Source organism: Eutrigla gurnardus (genome assembly GCF_963514095.1).
Source record: "Eutrigla gurnardus genome assembly, chromosome: 21".
In the NCBI taxonomy this organism is placed as follows: domain Eukaryota; kingdom Metazoa; phylum Chordata; class Actinopteri; order Perciformes; family Triglidae; genus Eutrigla; species Eutrigla gurnardus.
In genome coordinates this window covers 8,688,208-8,711,099 of record NC_139932.1, presented here as the reverse complement: position 1 = coordinate 8,711,099, position 22,892 = coordinate 8,688,208, and the positions used below count along the sequence as shown (strand labels likewise).

General features: G+C 44.4%; 2 protein-coding genes across 12 annotated transcripts in view; one reads left to right on the top strand and one right to left on the bottom strand.

The window, feature by feature from the left end:
- The window catches only part of magi2a (membrane associated guanylate kinase, WW and PDZ domain containing 2a), a 180,908-nt gene that overhangs the window by 50,088 nt on the left and 107,928 nt on the right, over nucleotides 1–22,892 (bottom strand). For all 11 annotated transcript variants that reach the window (XR_014599174.1, XM_084039026.1, XM_084039017.1 and 8 more), the window contains exons 3-6: nucleotides 15,244–15,363; nucleotides 10,300–10,515; nucleotides 7,633–7,843; nucleotides 4,453–4,532 (exon numbers count right to left, since the gene is read on the bottom strand). Coding sequence is in view for 10 of the 11 variants with exons in the window: in XM_084039026.1 (XP_083895152.1) it covers nucleotides 4,453–4,532; nucleotides 7,633–7,843; nucleotides 10,300–10,515; nucleotides 15,244–15,363 (627 nt within the window). In the remaining variant the exon portion in view is untranslated. The remainder of the gene's footprint in view (nucleotides 1–4,452; nucleotides 4,533–7,632; nucleotides 7,844–10,299; nucleotides 10,516–15,243; nucleotides 15,364–22,892) is intronic.
- lhfpl3 (LHFPL tetraspan subfamily member 3) overlaps nucleotides 1–22,892 on the top strand; it is a 244,381-nt gene that overhangs the window by 191,602 nt on the left and 29,887 nt on the right. The gene's annotated exons all lie outside the window — the stretch shown is intronic.

Sequence of the window (22,892 nt, the reverse complement as noted above, 5' to 3'; positions counted from 1 at the left end):
CTCCAGGCCTCAGGCATGCTCTGCTGGGGATGTTCTCAAAATACACCCATCAATCATACGGCAGACAGCGACTCTGCTCGCGACTGCTGCAGGAGTCTCAAGGTGAAGGAGGGCGCTGCGTCTCCCCGTCTATAATCACTCACCTGTAGGGCTGCGCACAAGCCGTGCAAAGAGTGAGTTCTCGCATTCGTTGTCCCCTAAAAAAAAAACAACTTTCCCCCCGCATCCCACAGAGATCCACTGAGCTGGCTAAAAGGACAACCGAGCGGAAAGGAGAGAGGACATTTCCCAGGCTGGAGGTGCTTCTACTTGTACCGTCCACCTGGATCTAGTAGGGTAATCTAAAACATGAGTCCTGCTATATTTCCTCTGGAGAGAGGACAAGATGGCCTGTAAGAGACGAGAATAACGTAGTCTCTTTGCCAAGCACTCATCAGACGGAAGACAAAAGCTCAAATTTGATTAAACCGTTGCATTATTCAAGCATATTATTCATATACTGTACAACCGGTGTTTCATGTGCTTAGCTTTTTTCCCCTCGATTCCTGTTGCCTGATGAAATAGTGACGAAAAGCGTTTTGTTGTTTTGTTCACTTATCACAGGGATTCTCGCTACCTGTGTTGGCATACCTGAGGTGGAAAACAGGCTGAATAAGTAAAGAATACCGTTTTCTCAGCCAACAAATATTTGGCAGGACGGGGGGGGGGGGAAAGGGAAACTTTAAGAGGGTGAAAGTGGGGGGGAATTAAAGCTGTTTGCCTGTCCTACTTCTATTCACCTACCAAAACAAAAGGAGGAGACAGGAGGACGGGGGACAAAGATAGACATGGAGGTAGAGAGAAGAGGTGTGAAGGATGGAGGCAGTGAGAGGGAGGAAAATATAAAGTTATGCAACTACAAGGCGTCTGTGATGTCGACGGGTCTGCCTTCACTGGAGTCGACGCTCCTTTGAACACGCAGGAAGGAGACACACATTCCTGTTGACGGGATCTGGTTGTATGTGTTGCAACTGACTTTCAACATGAGAGAGAACAAGTTGTCTTTACCCGCGGTGAAAACATTTACTCAATACTGCATTTAAGTATTTCAGGTACTTCACTTGAGTATTTCCTTATATGTGCTACTTTACACTTTCAGATTTAGTAAGTAGGCCTGTTCGATTAATCGATTTTAAATCGTAATCGCGGTTATGTAGTTAGGACGATGTTAAAAACGTGAAAATCGTAAAATCGATTAAAGTTAAAGTTAAAGTTCTGCACTTTATTCATTAATTTATGTTTAATGGACACACCTTAAGATACATGTGAAAGTGAGGTTTTTCTATTAATCCCAAAGGGATTGTTTTTTTTGTTTTGTTTACAAGAGGTCTACAAGAAGATAACATGGAGCAAAGCCAGATGGCAAAAGTTCATTAATTGTTCTTTATATTAATCCCTTTGATTTATAAGAGCAAGATTTGCACTCAAATCCCAATGGGGAAAATATTTGCAAAATGTTCAATAAAAAACAGCATATTTGAAATCATTTCTTTGCCTTTTTTATCATTTCACAAAATAATCGTAATCGAAAATCGGATTTTGAGAGAAGAAAATTAGCCCTATTAGTATTAGTAGTTTCCTTATATTCCGCTACCTTTGCTGCATTTGTCACTTCTTGTGAATTATTAAACATCCCATCAGTGTATATAACAATGTGGTTTATGAGTTTATGGATTATAGCAATAATAATCCAATGATATATAGGAATGTTTGAGAGTTTTCTGCATAATTAGGACTATAATAATCAATGATAACATTGTCACCAGTTAGTTGCTGAAGTGTCCATTTAATAAACATCCATCACAGTTAACTTGACCTTTGACCTGCTGAACTTGCTGCAGTTGTGCACAGTTTTCCTGTGCATTGAAGGATAATTGGCAACATTTCAGGGATTGATTTTTAAGTGTATTTTGCTGATAGTGCGAAGGCCTCAGTCTGCTTTTGTGGCTACATTTAGAGAAAAGCACCTAAACACTTCTTCCACATGTGGTCTTTACTCTGAGCCTGTCGTCCCGTCACGGCTCACAGACTCCACCCTGCAATCCTGTTAGTGCTTATCAGAGCGTGGCTCGGGTCCAAACAGCGACTCGCACACCTACCTTTTCCACCAATCAATACCAAATTTACAGAGGCAGCCTTTTTCCTCTCCCGCACCGAGCTCAGCTCTCAGGGGCGGCTGGTGCCACGATGGTGTGGACGTTTAAACAACACCTCCCATACGACCGCTTACACGAACCTTTTAAACTGGAAACACACTTTTGCTGGTCGACGGCAAAGAGGAAGCAAACGCTGAACGACTGGGTAAATACGGAGGACGACGCGCTGAATTGTCAGCTATGTTGTGAACAAAGCCCTGAATTCACAGTGTGTGAGAACAAGACATCTTGCAAATCTGAAACAAACACCCCTCAACCAAACCGAGAATGTGCGCTGGCACCTCTCCGAGGCTTTTTTTAGGCACAGCAGCGTTTGAGCAAACAGCTTACACCATCGTGCTAGCATGCTAACTAAGGCTTAAACCGTTTTGTGTTTATTTTTGCACAAAAAGGCAAAGAAACACAACTGAATGTATTTATTTCCAGCCCTAACGTTGTGAAAATGATAGACGTATAAAATATTTGTCCAACAAGCGTAATGTTTTTCCGACTCACTTACAGACCTGCAGCCACCATTACGCACTTCATTCCCTGCAGCTGGGACTAACTGGATTAGTTGAACCAACCAGATCAATAACAGTCCTCACAAGTATCAGCACATCTCCTCTCATGGAGTGTCCTTGGTGGCTAAATAGGATTGGAAGTGCTGGAGATAAAAGGTGAAATCAAATTTTGAGTAATTCCTCACAGACGTCTCCGTCTTTGTTTCAGTGTCATTTCATCATGGTGGAGATCTTTCTCCCTTTAATGTGGAACGATTGAGAGGGGACGGCGGGACTCAGAGACTACAGGGGGTCTTTTGAATAAAATGCCAGATTAGAAAAAGATGAAACGGGCTAGAAATCAACAGGGCGCCGACCCCACGTCTACCGCCACAACACACAGTGTAAACGTTTCCAGACCAGTGAAAGAAATCCCTAGAAGTACCAATACTGCGGTGTAAAATACTATGTTACAAAGCTGGCTTATTATAAAAATATGCTGAAAGAACCAAAAGTAAAAGTACTCATGCAGCACTCGTGCTGCCACCTTGCACTGGTGACATCATTTGGAGCCAGAGTTTGCACTGTAGTGATCTGGGGCGGAGCTGCAGCAGGTCCCGCCCACACGACAGCCCGAACCAATCGTGAGCACGGTCACAGCTCGTTAGCGTGACAGCAACCTGGCTGCTGTACGTTAGCACCACGGTAGCAGTTCGACTAACAACTAAACATCATATCTGATCGATGACATGAATGTGTGGACCAGACCTCATGGCAATCATTCTAAGAGTCATCAAACAGTTAAAACAAGCAGGAACGAACAGAAAAGTCAGAGGATCAGCAAAGTCATGAAAACACGTTGTCGGGGAATGAAGACATTAGCTTTGGATCTGAGAACTAAACAATAAATCCAAAAAGTAGCAGAAACATTAATTGATAACAAGAGCGATAATGAGGCCAAGAGGACTTTGAAAACATGGATTGCATGTCTCTCCGCCCGCATGCGTGTGTGCCAAATGTATTTAAAGATAGACCATACTCGTGGTAACACGTTTACCAGGAATATGAAACCAAACACCCCCCTCACCCCTCCCACCGTGAACGTCAAAACACTCACTCAAAAAACGACTGTCATTTCTCATTTGTCCATCTCCAAAATCCAGTCCTTCTCCTCAGCTCCGCTACCTCCCTGTCTAAAGCTCAGGCAATAAATCTGCCCTCGGCTGCACACATAAAGAAAATAGGAATTGGGGAAGTGAGGGAGTGAGGGCGAGGGCGAGATAGATGACACGCTTGTGTATATGCGGGCTCGTCTATGAAGCCGCCGCATTGACATTCATCCTTCCTCTTGCTTTGTGGTGTGTAGTCGTCGTGTGTGTGGGCGGTTGAAGGACACTCCACATCTCTCAGAGAATAAAGAAGTCTTTGTAACCTCCAGTCTCTCTGGACCTGGGCTTTAAACACACATATCACAGGGCTTCCTATCCACCCGACTGGTGCTCACACACACACACACACACACACACACACACAACGGCATTGTATAGAACTCCTTAAAAAATACCAATCCTACGCCGGCTCATCAGAATCAGCGAATGTTCCTCCACTGAACTGAAGTCTCGTGTGACATCGTATCGCTGCGTATCTCGGATCAACAGGCGAGGTTTAACGCTTGAAAAATGAATGCTGTGGGGGAAAGTTGTGTAATTAAAACATATGAGCGCGAGGAGCGAAGACGGAAAGGAGAATAAAGGAGATAAAGACGCAGCACTCACCATCCTCTTTGCATTCCTCGGGCGGCTTCGCCTTCTTGGCTAGCCTCGGGTCCAGCCACGATGTTGTCTTGGTGTTGTGGCTGTGAAGAGACGACAGAGAGAGAGAGAGAGAGAGAGAGAGAGAGAGAGAGAGTGAGAGGGAGTGTGATAGATGGCGAGAGAGAGGAGACTTGGCAGAAAGGAGAGAAGGAGGTTGGTGGATTCTTAATTTGGCCGGAGAATCATTTCGGAAAAGGAAAGATGAGACTCCCTTATGTGCCTGCCTCTAAAAAAAAAAAGGTGACGAGAGAGATGGGAGGAAGAAAAAAGCTTTAGGAGTAACAAAACGGCAATCAATACTTTTAATTTGCTTACTGTCTCTCATTAGCGGGCCGAGGAGGAGGGGAGGGGAAGGGCCAGACAAAGATAGAGGGGTGACTGAGGGAGTAATGGAGGGGAACAGCTGTGGGCTTGGCAGATTCATCCCGAGCCTCGGGCAGAGAGCTGGATCTAGATCAGATATGATGTGCCAGGGAAACTCGATGCATCTCTAAAGCTGATCTGAAGCTCCACAATGGCCTCCCTTCATGATGACAGTAGGGAGGGGGGAGGGCAGGGAGGATGTAAACAAAGTGCCTACTGTAAGTAAAAAAAACGTAAGTGAAATAAAGATGATCCTGTAAAGAGACGTCCTTGTAACTTTATTCTTTCCAAGACTTCCAATTTGAACTTATTTGCATTCATTCAGAATTTTGTTTCTGTCCAGTTGACGCATGGCAGTCCAGTATTTCATCGTCTTTTAGCTCCATTTTGGTCTCCACCGTCTCCACAGGGGAATATTTGGCTGTTAAGCTACAGTGGATGTTCAAACCTCTTCACCAGCTAGTTAATATCTGTCTGTCTGCCTGCTGTCGCTGGAAACGAGGTCTGAGCATCATCTACAGGCCGCAAAACCAAAACAATTTGCATAAAAAAGCTAAAAAGCTCCATAGAGATGTAGGGTTGGGTGCTAATTATTTGTGGGTTTGTTACTGTGTGACATCTTTCACATTACACATTTATTTTAGTTTATAGGTCATTTGTTAAAATGAAAATATTGATTAGTTCAGCTTTACGCAGAATTAAAAATACAAAGTAAAAATAGAAAGAGAAAAACTAAGATTATACAGCCATGCTAGTGGTTCTGTGAGGCTTTACTTGGGCACATCTGGGCTTTGTGCAGAATGCTAACTTTAGCGTGCTAACATGCTCACAATGACAATGCTGCTACACAGATTCTAATGATGTCATGCAGGTATAATGTTCACCATGCTCACCGTCGTATTTAACGGTGTTAGCATGCTAACATTTGCCAATAGAATGAAACAAAGTATAACTGAGGATGATGGAAATGTTGTTATTTTACAGTACTTCAGTCATAAACACATGACTGGAACATTTATACCTGATGATGGGGCTACTTGAAAAGTAAAGGGTCAACAATCCAATTCATCCGGAGGGGAACATGTACGACTGAACCAGATTACACAGTAATCCAACCAATTTCACTCAAAATAATAAAAAAAAAACATTATGGCGGCACCATGGCATTTGGAGGTGTCAACTTTAACCTGTTTGGTGGCGCTACAAAGGATATTTCAGTCTGGAGGACCAACAGAAGGCCTTCCCATCCCTAAATTTAGATAAAAAGGGGAGATTAAAGCCTGCGCCAAATACTGAGCCAAATAAAGTGCAGTTCAAGGTACGGAACGTCTGTTTTGCTCTGCTATTGGTTCATCTCCACCACATTTCACTCTTTTCCTTGCTCTTGCTTCCTCTCTTCTACTGCCATCTATTACTATTTATAGGGTAAATATTTACTTCATCTTTCCAATCCTCCCGCTCACTTTTTTTTCTTACTATTTTTAATCACTATCCCTTTCTTTTCCTCCCACCTCCATCTCCATCTCCTCCTCTTCCTCTCCTCGGCTGCCTCACTTCAAGGGCAGCAGGTAAACAAATTGATCTCGCGTGGCGGCCAATCAAAGCCGAGTATACTCTTGGCAGCTGCTATCACTTTGGCACGGCCTCACATCCGCCCAGACAAAAAAAACAAAACAAGAAAGCATCAAATTCAGTGGGCTAACTGCATTAGTTGTGTAATGTGCTTGATGGGTGTGGGAGCATGAGATTTGTCTGTTTAGGGGAGGAGACATATGGTGAGTCGTCTGCAGCGGTGGAGGGAATTAAAAGTCTGCCTCTGTGGCGAGTAGACATGAAGAGGCAACATGTGCCTGGCTGCAGGAACATCACAGCTGTCTCACTCCTTGAGTCTGGTGTTGCTGTGCAGCTTCTAGCAGTTTAGGATGCGTTCAAGTGCGCTGGGATTCGATCAAAGCTGCGGAGAAATGTAGCCTGATGACTGGAATGACCTCTCGTAGCAATAAATATCTTAATCATTATGGCTTCGTTAGATGATGCTACACAAGCACACGTCCATGTACATACGATTCCCTCACCACCAGCAGCAGCAGCACAAAAACACACAGCTACTCCCTTATCCTTACGTAACACAGACCTCCATGTTTTTTTTTTACTGCGACTGTAAAAAGCTAACAACTCCAATGAATTAAACCTTAGAGCTTGTATAACACAGTTCTGTGGAGCAAGGTATTCCTGGGGACCTCTAAATCTCATTAAACCACCGAGCATCAATTATGGCCTCTGCGTGTGTGTTTGTGTGTGTACACAAGGGAATACATAGGAGTAAATTTAGACGTTACCGAGCCCTAATCTAGTAACTCAGGGTCAATTTAATTTTTGTCACGGGAGAACGGAAATACTAACTCACCTTGCGCTCTCTAAAGGCTGGAGCGTAAGCGAAGTTGTTCTAAAACGATGCCACATTACGCTGGTATTTTAGCACCTTTTAGCTCACTTTATTGTTTTGGTGCACTCTCGGCGCTTCGTTTCCAGATGCAGCAACAAAAAAAGTCTGGCGCAAAATGACTGATAAGTGGGGAACTGTTTGCCATATCACCTTTGGAACATTGTAATATGTCAGTGTTGTGTTTACAGCTCGTTCTGCTGCCTCCAGGTGGCCGTAAAAAACCAATGAATACTGCTTTAAATGTCGCTTAGAAGATTGCCCACCATCTGGTGAGTTCTCACGAGTTTTATGAGCGTGAGACTAGAATGTCTGCGAGTAACCGTGACACTTACTCTATGAAGTAGACCTCTCCTTTCTCGGTGTATGCCATCTCCCAGTTGTCCGGCAGCGGCCCCAGCTCGTCGTTCTCGTCCGGCTTGGGTAGTGTCATTTTCGGGGACTGTCCGTCGTCTTTCGGCACCTCAGGTGGGGGCTCCGCCGGGACGCTCTGCAGGGCGATGTCCCCCGAAGCGTCCGTACTCTTGTCCTCATGTTCGCTCGACTCTGAGGTGACAAGAGGGAGGGATGAGTCAGACACGACTTTATCGCTCAGCGAGGAGAGGGGGGGAGGAGGGGGGGGGGTGAGGAGAGGGAAAGACAAAGGGAGGTGAAGTGAGGACAAGAAGACGTAGGAGACTGATTGAGAGTCGGGGTTCGTACGGAGACAGAAAACAGTAAAGAATGATTAGTAAAAGGTGAGGAGAAGTGGGGGGAGAGGGGAGGGAGGTGAAGGCAGGGGAGGGAATGATGGACAGAAAGAGGAATAATGCAGGAGAGACCATAGAGATTGAGAGAGAAGCTGGCTGTGATGCCCTAGTTTGAGTTGTGGCGGTAGAGAAATGGTGTGTATGGAAGGAAGGAAAAGGGATGGCAAGCGAGTGTGTGCTTCCCAGACGGGAGCAGCGGGGGGGAAGTGGCGAGGGGACGAATGAGTGCAGGGGATTGAGAGATAATCTATGGGAGGGAAAGAGCGAGGGAGCTATCTGCTTAGATCACAGAGCCTGCTGTGCTCTATTGATTCCCCTTCAGCTCTCCTGGTCAGCCCACACTCCGTCCATCTACTGAGACAAAACTCCTCCTGAGCTGAGTGCAGCAGCCCACTTTAGCATCCAACATGGCTCACTGCACAAACCCGGAGCCTGAAGTTATCGAGCATCTCGGCGACGCCGGTCGGTTTAGAAGCGTGTTAGAAATGTGGTCTGCGTTTGCTCTCAGGGGTACGTTCAGAGGCACCGTTGGACCGTGGAGTCTAGGTGGTCCGACCTGTCGTCCTGACTCAAATGTGAGAGCAACAGTGGCTTTGCCATAAGCTGGACAGAAAGATGGACAACATGACAGCTTCCCATAAGGTGAAGCCAAAAGATCTGGATCACACCTTGGTTGCTGATTGCAGTATAGAATACAGTCTGTGTGGAGTGGCCTACCGGAGGAGTTAACGTGGGGGAAATCATTATCACTGCCATGTTAAAATAATTGGACATCCAGTTCTATAAAATGTTTTTTAAGTACATTTTCTTTGCCTCCAACCAACTTTTTTAATATTCATAATGAATATCTTTTTTACATTCATCTTTTATTTTGACATTAATGTGCGTGTCTAATTATCTGCCTTTAAAATGATCGTATAAAGCATTTTCTAAACACGTACATTTTGTTTTAAAAACGTAAAAAAAAGTTTTTTCCATAATGTATTAATACAACACCTATTTCCTTTCTTTTATTTTTTTTTAGAGCTGGCTTAAATATAAGGAAAATAATCAAACGTTTGTAAAGTTGCATTATTGTTACAAACTCATCGACATGTCATGTAATGCTTTTATTTCCCATTGTTTTCATCCAATTCCTTTCGTTCAAATGAGTCTTTCATTCTTGTCAATATGTAAATTACTTATACTTTTGCTAATTAAGAATCCTACCTTATTTGAGCTCTCTGCGGTAGGAAAACCAAAATCTCATCCTCTGTAAGAAACATCCTTGGGATTCAAGCTCTTAACACTGATTTTCTCTTCCGTTCTGACTGCTGAGTGAGTCTCGGTTGTCCTGAGGCAATAAAACCAGCTTAGAAAGTCACAGGACCCAAGCATGGCTTTGGATTTGGAATCAGTAAAATCAAACTCATAAAGCCTCTTTTATTTATTTCCTTTCATGTGATCATGGGATTCATTCAAAGGGTTTGTGTGTGAGTAAGCGTGTGCATTTGTTTGTGCATACTCGAGTGTCCCTACAATAGAAACGTACATTCTGACGTGTCCTATCAGCGCATCATTCAGAATGCTGTTATCTAAGAAAATGCCAATACAAAGAAAGGTCTCTTTCTATTATTTATACCTCAAGATGTTTGGCCTTGTAGCGGGTGTTGTTAAATGTCACTGGCTGTTTTCCAGATGTACAGAAAAGAGGTTTGGACAGGGCTGATTCACTAGTGAGAGAGAAAAGACTTAATAAAAATGTCCCCTTGTTGATTATTAAAGAACCCGCAGGCTCCTATTGAATTGGAGAGCGATCCTGTATGTGTGCATGCCCTCTGGCTAACTGGGCCGAGACAGCGCTCGATAATGATACCTAATAAATGATATCACATCCTGGAGAGCAATGGCACTAATGCTTTAATCATAAAATGTTTGGTGTGCGGAGGTAATCACTGGCTGTGAGAGTGAATTATGATTCACGGTTTACATATCACGCCATTAAATTGCACATAAAGATATTTGTGTAGCCAATTAAAAGTGATAATCTCCCATAAAATCATTTTCCAAGAAAACCATGTAAAAGCAATCTGTTACCCTCCCTGTTGCTAGGCAACCCATCCGGAGCCTGTTGCTCACACAAAAACAAAACCATCAACTGCGGCGGATCAGCCTGACCCGGAGCGCGACCTCAAACCTCGCTGTCATGACAAGCCTTCCGGCTCGAGGGCCCTCTGCCTCGCGAGCCTGTGAGGGTCGTGTTCGGGGGCTGACCTGGAGTGACAGCGACGCCGTTGCCGTTGACGACGGGTCTCTCCTCCTCCTCCTCCTCGGGGGGCTCGATGCTGGCTTTTTCCATGTTGCTGACCGACTTGTTACGCTTCCTCTTGCCCTCGGAGGTGGGTCTGGCGCCCGGCAGCAGCTGGTCCGTTACATTTAGCAGCAGAGCGCTGGGCTCGGCTGGAGGCTTCGGGGTACCGTAGAAGTTATCTGGAGGAGGGAGACAGATTTATAATAATTCATATGCTTAGTCCTGACATCTGTTATTTTTTAAGACATTCTATAGCTGCATGACAATTGACTGTTGGTAGGTCAGTCCACCACTTTAGTGGATCATTGGAGATCTCTAGAGGGTTCATTGGCTATAACTTTGGTTTATACAGAAGCCCTGTTAGGTGAAAACATTCTGGTATATAATATTCTGGTGACTCTTTCTCCAAATATTGTCATCAGGTCTCATTTTGCCTTGTCAGGGTCGTTTCTGGGTATTAGCAAAGAGCCTCCGGGCCCCAACGTGTGGGTGTAACCCAGTGCAGAGTGTGCAGCTCTGTCACGCCCCTCGGCGTCTGATACCGAAGCACCGCGGCTCCGTCACGTACAAAAGGGCCGTATTTGACGGATTAGAACAGGTTGTTACATCCCCGTGTTTCCCCCTGGAGGCTACGCTTCCCTCCTCGCCGTGTGCTGCGGCTGAGTGTCTGTTTGCCGAGAGATGACGCCTGCCTTGCTACTGCGTTCATTCAAAGTCCAGCGACGCGCCACCGCCGTCCCACGGGGCCGGGCGGAGGTGTGTGCATTTGTGCTTTGGAACGAAACCACGTTTAATTTCTCCGATTCACTGCTTTGTTCTCACTATCGCCGCTCCCTCTCTTCATTCACTGTATAGCTCGCTCGACCGCCTCCGCAGAGGAGAAATTGAGATCAGATTAAGGAAATGGATCACTAGAAATGATCTCACTTGCCTCTCAGGCTTCTGTATATTCACAACAAAACCTATACAAATGATGCTATTCATCTTTACTTTGCACGTTTAGCTGAAAAGCACCTTAGCACCGCCTCATAAAGCTGCCAGTTCTTCATGTTGTTTGTTTTCATAACATCTGTATTTACTGTAAATAATAATGTATATTGTAATAGAGTTGTCACAGCAATACAGATATATTAAGAGGAGGTTCAGGAGGTGGGTGACAGCCTCCAGCCACAGGGGGAGGATGAGGAGCTCTGTGCCCTTGACATGCCGCTCCACGTCGAAGCCAGCTGATCCATGAACACCCGAGCTGGCGTCTCAAGATCTCATCATGTCTTACAGCGGCGATGTAATCTGTAACACGGGGTGCCTGTTTGCAAACGAGGACACTTTGGAGGGACTTTGTCTGCGTCGTTGCCAAGCTCCTCCATCTCCTCCTCTGCACATCAGTCACTTATCAGGCCATGCGTGGACTTCCCTTTGCATACGACTGAACAGTCGCGTCTCGCTCCCTGGTCAAAGCCACCTCTGGGAACTGCACTTCCTCGCTTGGCTCCGACTCCCGGCCCGTCCTCTGTTCATTTTACACTTTGCCATCCTTCGTCGGTCTGCTGACAGCCGCCGTGTCCCCGCGACAGTCTCCATCGCTCATTGTTAAAACCACATAACTTCTGGCTGATGTGCCACTGGAAGGGGAACTGTAAAGATGGCTGTTATAATCTGCTATCCGCGGTCACTCCCCCCCCCCCCTTCCCTTCCCCTCTTCTTGCTGTCACTCTTGTGGGCGTGGCTACTCCCTCCATCCCTCCCTCTCCTGTGTGGCGCCTAACGAGACACACCTGCGACTCATCAGCCTCATCTGCGTATACACTTCACTCTTCCCTGGATTGTTCCGTCCACTCAGTGGTAACGTGCTCTCTGGCTTTGAAAAACACTTTTTGATGATCTTGCTTGTTGCTCACCTCTCTATTAATTATTATCTGTGCTCCTTTCGTCTCCAGATCCTGTGTCATCAGTCTGCTCACTCACCCGTCTCCCCAACTCCAGCCTGTGCTTCGTAAAAATAAATCACTTTCTGTTTCGTTATTTGTCTCTGTCTGCATTTGGCTCCAGATTATTGGCATAATCACAACAATTTTCTTTTAAAAAACGATTTGTATTCTAAATCTAAGGTAGACATAATGCTGAAAAATGCAGCCCACTAAGTCTGTGGATAATGACGAGCAGCTGTGAAACTGTGGGATGCATTCTTTTCAATCTTTTGTGTTGCAGCAGTATATAAAACTGGCTGTATGTGCATGGGGGAAATATGAAAATTGGATTGAATCAAAAGGTCATATGTTTTTCTGTGGCTCAAGGAAGCTGTATGACTTTCTTTTCCACAAAAACACAGTCAAATAACTCCAAAAATCCTTGGCTGTTGTATTTACCTTTTTTAAATTTGACATTTTTGGAGGTTTTCAACCCAACAGCCTTGAGATGCAAATGCTGGTGTGAAATGTCAAATGGTGTTATCCAAAGCCTGAGAGATGCTCTGTTTTTTTCCATTTAAGTTCAGACACTATTTTAAACCCGAGAGCGTGAAAGAAAGAGATGTTCTTCACAGGATCAGCGAGGACACCAGCCGGTCCAGGTCTGCAGAAGTAGACCAACGAGTGTCTCCGGCGGAAGAATCAAACAGGAGAACACAATGCCTGCTCACCCGGCTCAAGACAGTTTTGGGGGACAGGAAGAAAAGTTATAGAAACATTAAAAAAACATGAATCCGTGTCTCCCTCCGACCGACTGAACATCATGTTCACGTTTTGGAAAACATGAAGGCCGCGATGAAAAATGGAGGAGAGCAGCTGTAAAAGAGATTACGCCGACTGTCGGGATTAGAACCCCCCGAACCACAGACACAAATCCTGGAGCCTTAACGAGCTGAAGATTTGCCTCTGCGAAGAAAGGAGAACAAGTTTGAGTTCTCAGCGTGTGAACTGAAACAACCCGCAGCATCGCAGAGAACCTGGACTTTGAAGTTTCGGTAAGCGGCAGAGTCGCTGTCACATTTGACGGTCGGCACTGATTTCGGTCTAGACTTTCGTTTTCCACGCTGAGACGACTGAGGAGCAGGAAAAGTCTAAATTAACCACATCCCCCAAAAAGATTCTTGGAAAGACAACAGAGAAATGCCAACGCATGATTAAAAAACATCAAAGCACTGAGAACCTAGATCATCTCATTTTGTTTGATGTTTTTTTTTATATTTTTCAATAAACGAGCGAAATGGAAAGCATTCATTTTTTTTTATTTCTGTTTCCAGAGGTCCTTTTCATCGTTCTGCTCAGACAATGAGAGCCTGATTGATAATGAATATGCATCTGATTTTTTATATTATTCCCCAGCGTTTACATTCCTGAGTCATTTTAGAGCAAAGACATAGCATTTGTACAACAGCACAATCACAATCCCATCACTGATTAAACATGTCCCACCACCATTTGTGCTCCTCTAAAACTATGAAAAATGCTAATACCACTTTGAAACTTTTAAACAGAGGCTCATTTAATTCTAATTGCATTTGGGCTCAACTTGACAGCATTTATAGTTTCCACGTAATTGATCTCAAAAGCTTTTATAAAGTGAACAGAAGCGAGACTGCCGTGGTGATGAATCCAGACATTTATAATTACCAGTTTAAAGTGCTCTACCTTAAAAATAATGAACGCATCGCTGTGCGTCTCAATCATATCAGAGTGACTATTAGCCCAAAGCTAACGTGGATGGGGTAATGGACGCAATAGGATTGTTTTAGTGGCGCAAGCTATAATCATTTTATAATTAATAGCAAATATATTTTGCGTACAGAGGGCTGTGGAGAATCACTGCTTTAATTGACCTGGAGCCCAGAGAGATTCAAGATTCATTCATTAATTATTCATTTTTCAAGTTGAATGTAGATATAAGAATCTCCATCTAGAACCACAGCTAACAACGTACGTGCCAGAACAGAAACCTCTAAATTATCCCCCTTTTTTTCCCCCCATTGAGAAACATTGAGGATCCCGTTGAAAAAAGAAGAAAGAAAATCCTTCAAGAAGCAGAACTGTAACTCTTCCCACAGAGTGACTCACGACGAGATGTCGGGACTTCTTCAAGTAGGAAGTGAACCTGAGAGCTTCCTTGGAATGCCAACTCCAACCTTTCTTCTGCACAGCAAGGAGATCCTCACTGCAGCCCTCCTTATAAAATGCCTTTCTTCCACATCTAATTGGCCGTTGAATTATTTAATTATATATATATAAAACAACGGCGACTGAGAAGAAACCATCTCCCTCTCCCAGAGGAAGGCAGCTCCCATCGACGGAAGGATCTAACGCGGCTTCTGGCAACCGACCGTTAAATTGGCCATCTGCCATTTTCCCCTCCTTCCTGTGGCGTCGGCAGGCCGACGGAGACTGGAGTCAGGTGGGAGGGAGGAAAGCTAGCTGCTATGTGTGGTAACGGCAGGGGTCTCCTGAGCGCTGGAAGCAGCCGGGCAGACCGGCCTTTTTTCTCTCAGAGTGCTTTAAAATCCGAGCCGCCGGCTGCCTGACCACAGGAGAGAGGGGATTGATAGTGTCTGTTTGTTTTGATTAGCCACTGCAGCTCAGGCTCAAGGACTAAGCCAAGAGAGAGGCAACATGAAGGTACTGCGTGTGTGTGTGTGTGTGTGCACGCTGGCTTCTCTTCATTCAGAATAAAGATTCCTTCCTGCCTTCTCCGTGACTGATGACACCTCTTGTCTCCACAAAGCCAAATGATGGATGGGTGGAAGCCTCCTTTCTGTTTATGGAAGTGGAGTGATGGGACCATTCAAACCGCCGTCACTCACCCGAGAGAAACAAAGTAAAGCCACGTCGCAAAAAACAGAAAATCCCATCAAAAATCAGGAGTAACACAAAGAGGAATGGCCGCAAATCGCAAGCTTGACTCGACTAAATCCTCACCTTCATATGTTCCGCTCTCTAGCAGGGCTCCACTTTTCTCCAATTCCATAAACCGGTCAATGGTGACGAAATTATAATCCACCCCGGGGACCTCTCCTTCCTTGGGCTGCCTGGTTGTGCCTGCAGGAGATAAGCGGAAAAACAGTTAAGAGGCGCTGGAGATTTGAACGCCTCGCCGCCGCCGGAGACTTTAAGAAAGAGCGACTCATAGTCAAGTAGAAAAAGATCAGAACATAGCGGAGCTGAAACACGCTGACCCCCGGACCCAGCTCCATTCATTAAGTGCCCTCCTCCTCGTTCCCTTTCCCCTCCCATCTTTGCTTTCATGCACAGCTGAGAATTAATATTTGAGTGGCGTGTTTCGGGGAGGTGAGGCAAGGTACCATCTCAGCAGCTAAGTGATGCAATTTGGACACCAAGAAGAGAAATCACATCACTTTGCATGGAGCCGACAGCGTGTCGAGGATTCCCTGACAGGAGCTCTGCAACGTGAGGGCGGTGGAAATATGTTACCCTGTAATAACAGGAATGTAAGTCAACTTCGCCGACACGCCAATCACCGCTCCCTCCAGTTCCTAAAACAGCACGTGTCAAAGTGCTTATGGTGTCAAACTAAGGTACAAACGACTTCCTAAATACTTCCTCATCACCCAATTAGAATAGTTCAAGCCGGTCGCGACTGTGATAACTCGCAGTCGTCCCGGCCCCGAGGTGCAGAATGGGTTCTCACATCTGAGCGAAGGTTGTTCACACTAAAAGAGGAGCCCGTAAAACACACTTGATGGACCCTCGCTGCAGCGTATGAAGTATCCGTCTGAGCGTTTTAAAGTTTGAGGCAGGGGAGCGACTGTGCCGCCGATCGGCCCGGTAGGCGCTGTGGGGTGATTTGACTTAATCAGGCGGTTGGAACGGTGCCGCCGCTGTGCAGTCATTGGGCCACGGAGAGCCACACTTTCTTTGATGACCAAACTTTCAATTACACAAAGGAAAGTAATCAGAGGAATGAGCTGGTTTTGAGACTAAGCTATGTGAAAAAATAACTTGTTTGTAGGACTTGTATGAAGCGTTTATAGCTGATTAGAAAGGACAAAGTGTGTGTTTATGTCTTTAAAAGAAATCAAAAACATTTATCACGGCCGGAAACTGTAAAAAAAAAGGACTGGATTTGAATCTTTCCTACGACCCATGATGAATCATGTGTGGAAGAAATAACAAAATCTAAGCTTCTGAATTGTGATTTAATCAAAATGACTTCACACTAATGTGTAATATACGTTTTTGACAAAAACAAACCTTTTGTGCAGACCAAAGCCTTTAGAAAAACAAGAACATAACATTTTACGCCACTCAGTGTAACTGGGAAGCCATGAATGACTCAACAGTCACATAACAAAAACATGACAAAGCGAAACTTTAATTGAACTACAGGCTGTTTACAAACAGCAGAGAGGAAAAGAACGGGTGTCACAATGTAAATAATTTATTATATAGCATGAATAACCTTCATTTTTACCAATATTGGTAAAACGTGTGGACACTTAACTGTATGCTTGTTTCCATAGAGGTGCAGGAAAACAGTGAGCTTTCCTAATAAAACCAGCTTGCATGCCGTGGGTATTGACCATTTCTTCAGGTGAAAGTGTTATCGATGCTCTGATCTGCCACATCATTGCCACAGAGAGGGATGACATGTGATACTTCAACCCTTGAACATTGATGTCGTTGTCACAATAGTTGTGACCATCCGGGCATCAAACAGAGGATGTCAAACATGTCGGTGCTATTAGCCCAGCATTGTGACTGAAGAAGCCTTTTCATAAGAGCAACAAAAGACTCTCATCCATAGATGGGTTCAACTTTTTGAAGACAGCATTAAACCATGTTATAGATTAAATGAATGTAAATTAATCCAAATGCATTGATATGCTGATAAACTGGTTCTTAAATGTAGAAACTAAAGCCACAGGTGGATTCACAATCAACTCATCTCATGGAGGCTGGAGGAGCTGAACCGCTGCCTTTTTTGTTTACACAAGATTTATTCTGAAAAGTCACTTTCTCTCTCAAGCATGACTATCACATGGAAACCCTTTATGGACTTTCTCACACCTCCGAGCAGAACAGCGCCGCCGACGACCTTCAAAGCTAAATCATCAAACTTGAACCTGCTGACTGAGTAATTTGTAAGAACCTCTAAGAGCAAATGAGCAGTGTGTGTGTTTGTGTGTGTGTGTTTGTGCTGCACCTCCAGTGGAGAGTTTTCTTGATTGTGTCTCTCTGCATGGGAGCTTGTGTACCCGTCAGATTAGCCTCCCTCACAGACAGAGATACTGACTGAGCAGCACACACACACACATTTCAAAGAGGACCTTTGATGTTGCAGAACTATATTTAGCAGCATCTTCTGCCGGGGACTTCTCTCGGGTGACAATTTCTAAAAGGAGGCAGCCACAATGCCTCTCCATTTCCAGTCCTTTGTATATAGGTCATGATCCTTCAGCTCTCAAAATACAGAAACCTCTGTGAAGTGCAACACTGATCTTGGATTTTTCTTTTTCGGAAGGTATGTGATTATTTACAAAGCCTTGATTACAGCAAATTGGGAAACTCATTATGGTTAAATACCGCTTCCATCTTTTTGTCAGCCTACTGGAGCTTGAATTCTCAAATCCCCTCAGTGTTGTTCTGGATTTGGGCAATTTCAGGAGTGTGAGGAGCTCACTAAAAATAAGTATTCATGTTTTTCTATTATCTGTTAGGTTCCTGTTTAGAACTGAGACAGAGAAACCAATAAAGAGACAAACTAGAGCGATAAACTAGATCTTATTAGGCATGGAACAGTATGGAAATGTCATGTTATGATTATCCTGACCAAAACAAAGTTCCAATATTTTCTGATAATCACCAAAATATGCTTAAAACTCTTTAAATTGCACGGAATCCTACTGGTATCACTTTGTGTAAATGTAATTATTTAATGGTGTGACAGAAATGAGACACGCATTTGTTTTGTATGAACATCAAATAAAAATGAGATGAACATAAATCATAAGGTCTCCATGTAAAAGATGTATGTGTGTATGTATTTTTTAAACAAGGTTCCATTTTACACGTTTCTACCATGACAGCGAGCTACGGCTTTTTCCAGTCACTCCTGGCGATATGTTGACGATCATCCCGACAATCCCGCCGCTGGAAGCATCATCGTGTTTACTTACATCGTGCACCGTTAAACACAAGTATCACTTCCCCTTTAAACTTTACTGCTGCTTCCAGCAAACACACAGACAGCAAACACATCATGACAATGAATTGTGAACTAGTAAAAAACAGGACAACCAGTGAAGGAAGTGACAATATTTGGAATGTGGAGGAGCGACAGGCGGATCTGATGAAGACAAGCAGCTAGTGATGTCCAAATGAAGCTTCGTGAAGCATTTTCTTTATTTTCTGAGCCCAATAGATGGCACTCTCTGTTCAACAAAGGGTTGAAGGCCGATATATTTCCATTACTTTCAACCCTTTTTTGAACAGAGAGTGCCATCTATTGGGCTCAGAAAATAAAGAAAATGCTTCACGAAGCTTCATTTGGACATCACTACAAGCAGCAGAGCAGCACTGGATCTGGATCCATCTGGATTCCTGTGTGAAGCTGTTAACATAGTTAGCTTCATAATTCAATGTCAACTTTACAGCTGTGTGTTGAAGTCATCTTAGTAGCTAACTGCATTAGCATGGTAGCAACCTGTCAATAACAAAGTTGCCCCGCCCTAAAGCATACTCTAAACGGACCATAATTGACTAAATGAGACCATAAACTGATGTTTACTGAATCAAGAGAGAAGTTGGGTAATTTTCTCATAGACTTCCATGCAGTAAGACTTCTTTTTGCAACCAGAGGAGTCGCCCCCTGATGGCCAGCAGTGAGAATGACAGTTTAGGGGCATTTCAGCATTAGCTTTACATTTCAGAAGCAGAGGTTGCTGCTTGAGCTCATATGAAATATTATGACTGTATTATAATCATGTAATGTGTCATATGAGATGTCATCCTAATCACCAATATCATAATTGTGAAATATTATCTGAAACTTGCTTTTTTATATAATTTCTTTGCTTTAACCCTCACCAAATCTTCGAGAAAACGTTCTGTTGATCTCAGCACACATTCTTATGAGATTGTGAGTCAATAGAGTTGAGTCATTCGGAGCCATCGTGGCGGGAACAGAATTTGGCTAACAGAGGAGATGGGAAACATCTGTTTGAAGATATCATTGTTTGTTTATGCAGGCTCGATGTCATGAGGGGACTTTGCTGCAAAGGCAATGATGAAATAAGCCACGGGAATGTACCTAAAAAAACATGTTTACGTGTCGGGAGAGATGGTAAAATTGGCCACTGAGATGGTGGGAGCACAACGGAGGACGTGTGAATCGAGGCAGCATGTTAAACGGATGAGAGAGCAGCTTCAGTAGTAGCGTGGGCCGAGTCTCTCGGAGCTTACAGCCACTCTGCCGTTCTCCAGTGCGTCCTCGAAGCCAGATTCAACTCCAAAACCACAGGCCACAAGTCCAACTCTCACTTGTGCAGCTGAGCACCATTACTGGACGCCCCGGTCACAGCTTACACCTGTAGTGATTTCATACCGCGATTAGCGCTCCTACAGAATGCATTAACAGCGCTCCCAGCTATCCCTATGTGAATAATAACGCACTGTATTAAATCTGTGACCTCTGTGTTCGGCTACAAATTTGCACATTGCACAGTAAAAATACTAACCTGAGATAACTGTAGGCAATATGAAAAGGCTCAACGGGGACCCAGACAATCTGTGGAAAGCGGAAACATTGGCCTCCATTTGAAACAAAGGATTTACATCCAGAGGATATCCTGAGGCATCACGGAGACAGATTGTAGCCTACTGTGTATTCATGACAAGTCAAAGCGTGTGTAAAGACCCCGAGGAAATGATTATACGGTGAGCATTTAAACTTATCATTTGCATACAGTTACGTAGCAGGGTGTAAAGCAATTGAGACAAAAATAAATGTACCTAATGTATGCATACTGTAGGTATTGTACACTCAGCTGGGTGATTACCCCTCCGGACAGCATCAAAACAGAACAAAAGTGTGATTCACTGTAACAGAGATAGGTCCTTGAGCATGCAGCCATAAATAAGCACCATAAATATTAAGCAGTTTGGTGCAGTTTGCAAGATAAGCCATGGACAGACACAGAGATGCACACACACAAGCACACTCACTCACAGGTGCACTTACGTGACCGCTGTCATTAAAAACAGAGATATGATGCAAGCCGACTTCCACAGGCTGAAATGTGTTTACAGAGAAAGTGAATTGAGTGAGATAGTCTGAGGGAGACAAGGGACAGAATTCCCTGGCATTTGCAAAAAAAACATATGACATCTTCTCTTCGAGCGACATTTGCACACGTTAATCCGACAAGAGACTACAAATGTGGATTTTCTGCCAAGATAGGTGTTTAATTGTGTTGGTGGCCTTTTCAAACCGCTCCTGTAATGTTGATTTTAGCTACGCTCTATGGGTGGCGATGCAGGACCACCACTTTGGTCCAGACTGAAACAACTACTACATGGATTGCCATGAAAGGCGTTCGTGGTCCCCAGGGGATGAATCCCACTGACTTTGATTTTTGAGTTTGGATTTTACATGAAAGGCTTCGACGACTGTTGAATGGATTGACACAGCATTTCTTCCAAACATTCATGCCCCTCTCAGGATGAGTTTCAATCACCTTGGCGATCCCTTAACCTTTAATTTAGAGTCATCGTCAGGTCAAAATATCAATTTGGCCAATTCTGGGCTTATGACCAGATACCTGCAAAACTAATGACGTTCTCATTCTCAGCAAATCAGCATTCTTACTGTCTAAAGCAGTGACTGCATACTTGACTTCATTAAACAACTAGAGAACCACATACATTTAACTGTAATTGCTGTAGCTTTGAGTGGACATTAAGGGTAAGGAGCTCGTTGGTGTCGCTAAGTGAATGCCTCGCCTCTGGTTTAAACACACAGCAAAAATAGCAGCAAAATGTCCTCATTAGCCATTGATTTAAGGTCTTTAATCAGTTCAGTGTGGTGTATCTGAGTATTAGATTTTGTATGGTGTGAGGAAATAGGTCTGGGTTACAGTCACAGTGGGGTGTCAGACTTCATTCATCCAGCTACTGTGTCGTTTTGCTTCACTCTCTCCTCTGTTCTTTGACCTTTATCTCTACACTCACTTCCAATGTACACAGCAATAGAAATTCCACCCAGGTATTAAGTTGCAGTCCCGTCTGCACAGCCTTAGTGGTTTGAAAGCTATCTCACCTCGTTGGATTTCCTGTTTACTTTGAAGAAAAAGTAAGTGTCCCTTAAGTTTTGTAAATTTGCTGTATTATAGCGGCTGCTGTTGCCACATAACTATTTGTTGCTGCTGATAAAGTGAAAGAAAAACAACTTTCAAGTTCAGGTGCATTTGACCTGGTCCTAATTTGTGTGTCATACAGCTTAAAAAGCATATGCTTATTGTAAGAAGGGTGAACTGTGGTCAGGATCAGCGAGCTTCTAGCCTCCAGCAGTGTTCACCACCACCCCTCTTTTATTCTCTTCTAGCAGCCCGGCGTCGTGGACAGTCGCCCCGGGCCGGATGTGTAAGGCAGCTCCTGCCCTTTTACGCCCTAAACCCTCTGTTATGACTGGCCACGACAGTGTCAGCACAGCCCATTGTAACCACGCTAATCTAGCCATTAGCCAACTAGGAAGTGACGGGCAGCCGTAATGCCCTTGCATTAGAGGGATGGATTAGTTTGCCATTCAGCGCCTGCCTGCCGCCTGTGGGCAAATGGACTGATGGAGGACAGCGAACCGCCGCAGCACGCCGCCCGAAAAAAAACCTGCTTCCGCTGCACTTTGCCTTCACAGACAGAAAAGTGTGGCCAAGTGCTTATTAACTGTTTTCACTGATGATGCGGCGCAGGGTCTTAATCAACTGTGATTACATATCATTTAAGCGGTAATATAGTCTATTGAGCAGGGACTGTAGTGGAGGCTGCTGTTTTCACTCAGCTCGCGATGAAAGTTAATACACTTCGCCTTGCATTGCTGTCGTATCGACGGGGGAATATTTTCGCTTCCTTGGCAAAGCGAAGATGTAAACCTCAACTCGGGTTCTTGACCAGAGATCAGTCTCTTTTTTTTCTTTTTTTTGCTTCTGCGCCACTTTAATGAGATTTCAGGTTCATTCAAGTTCAGTGAGAATGACTCCGTGTCGCTTCCCTGCTTATTGACAGCCAGTAATGTGGGGTAGATTGGAGGAAGCCAGGCAGTGAACCACACTCCCCATGCCTTTTGGCCCTCTGCCGCCCTCCCCTGAATTCCATTAATAGCTCTGCCCTCCAGGAGGTGCTGAGTGGACCGCCTAGAACACAACCACGGATATTGATGACTGCATCCTCCCCCCCAAGGAGAGAGGAGAGGAAAGGGAGGAGTGAGTGGAGAGGGCTGATAAAGAGATAAAGAAGGGGGGATAGGGAGCATCATTATGGAGGCCAGTATTTTAAAAGTTGCACAATTAATCTTCTGGTTCACATTCCCCGGATACAAACACATAATTGCAAAC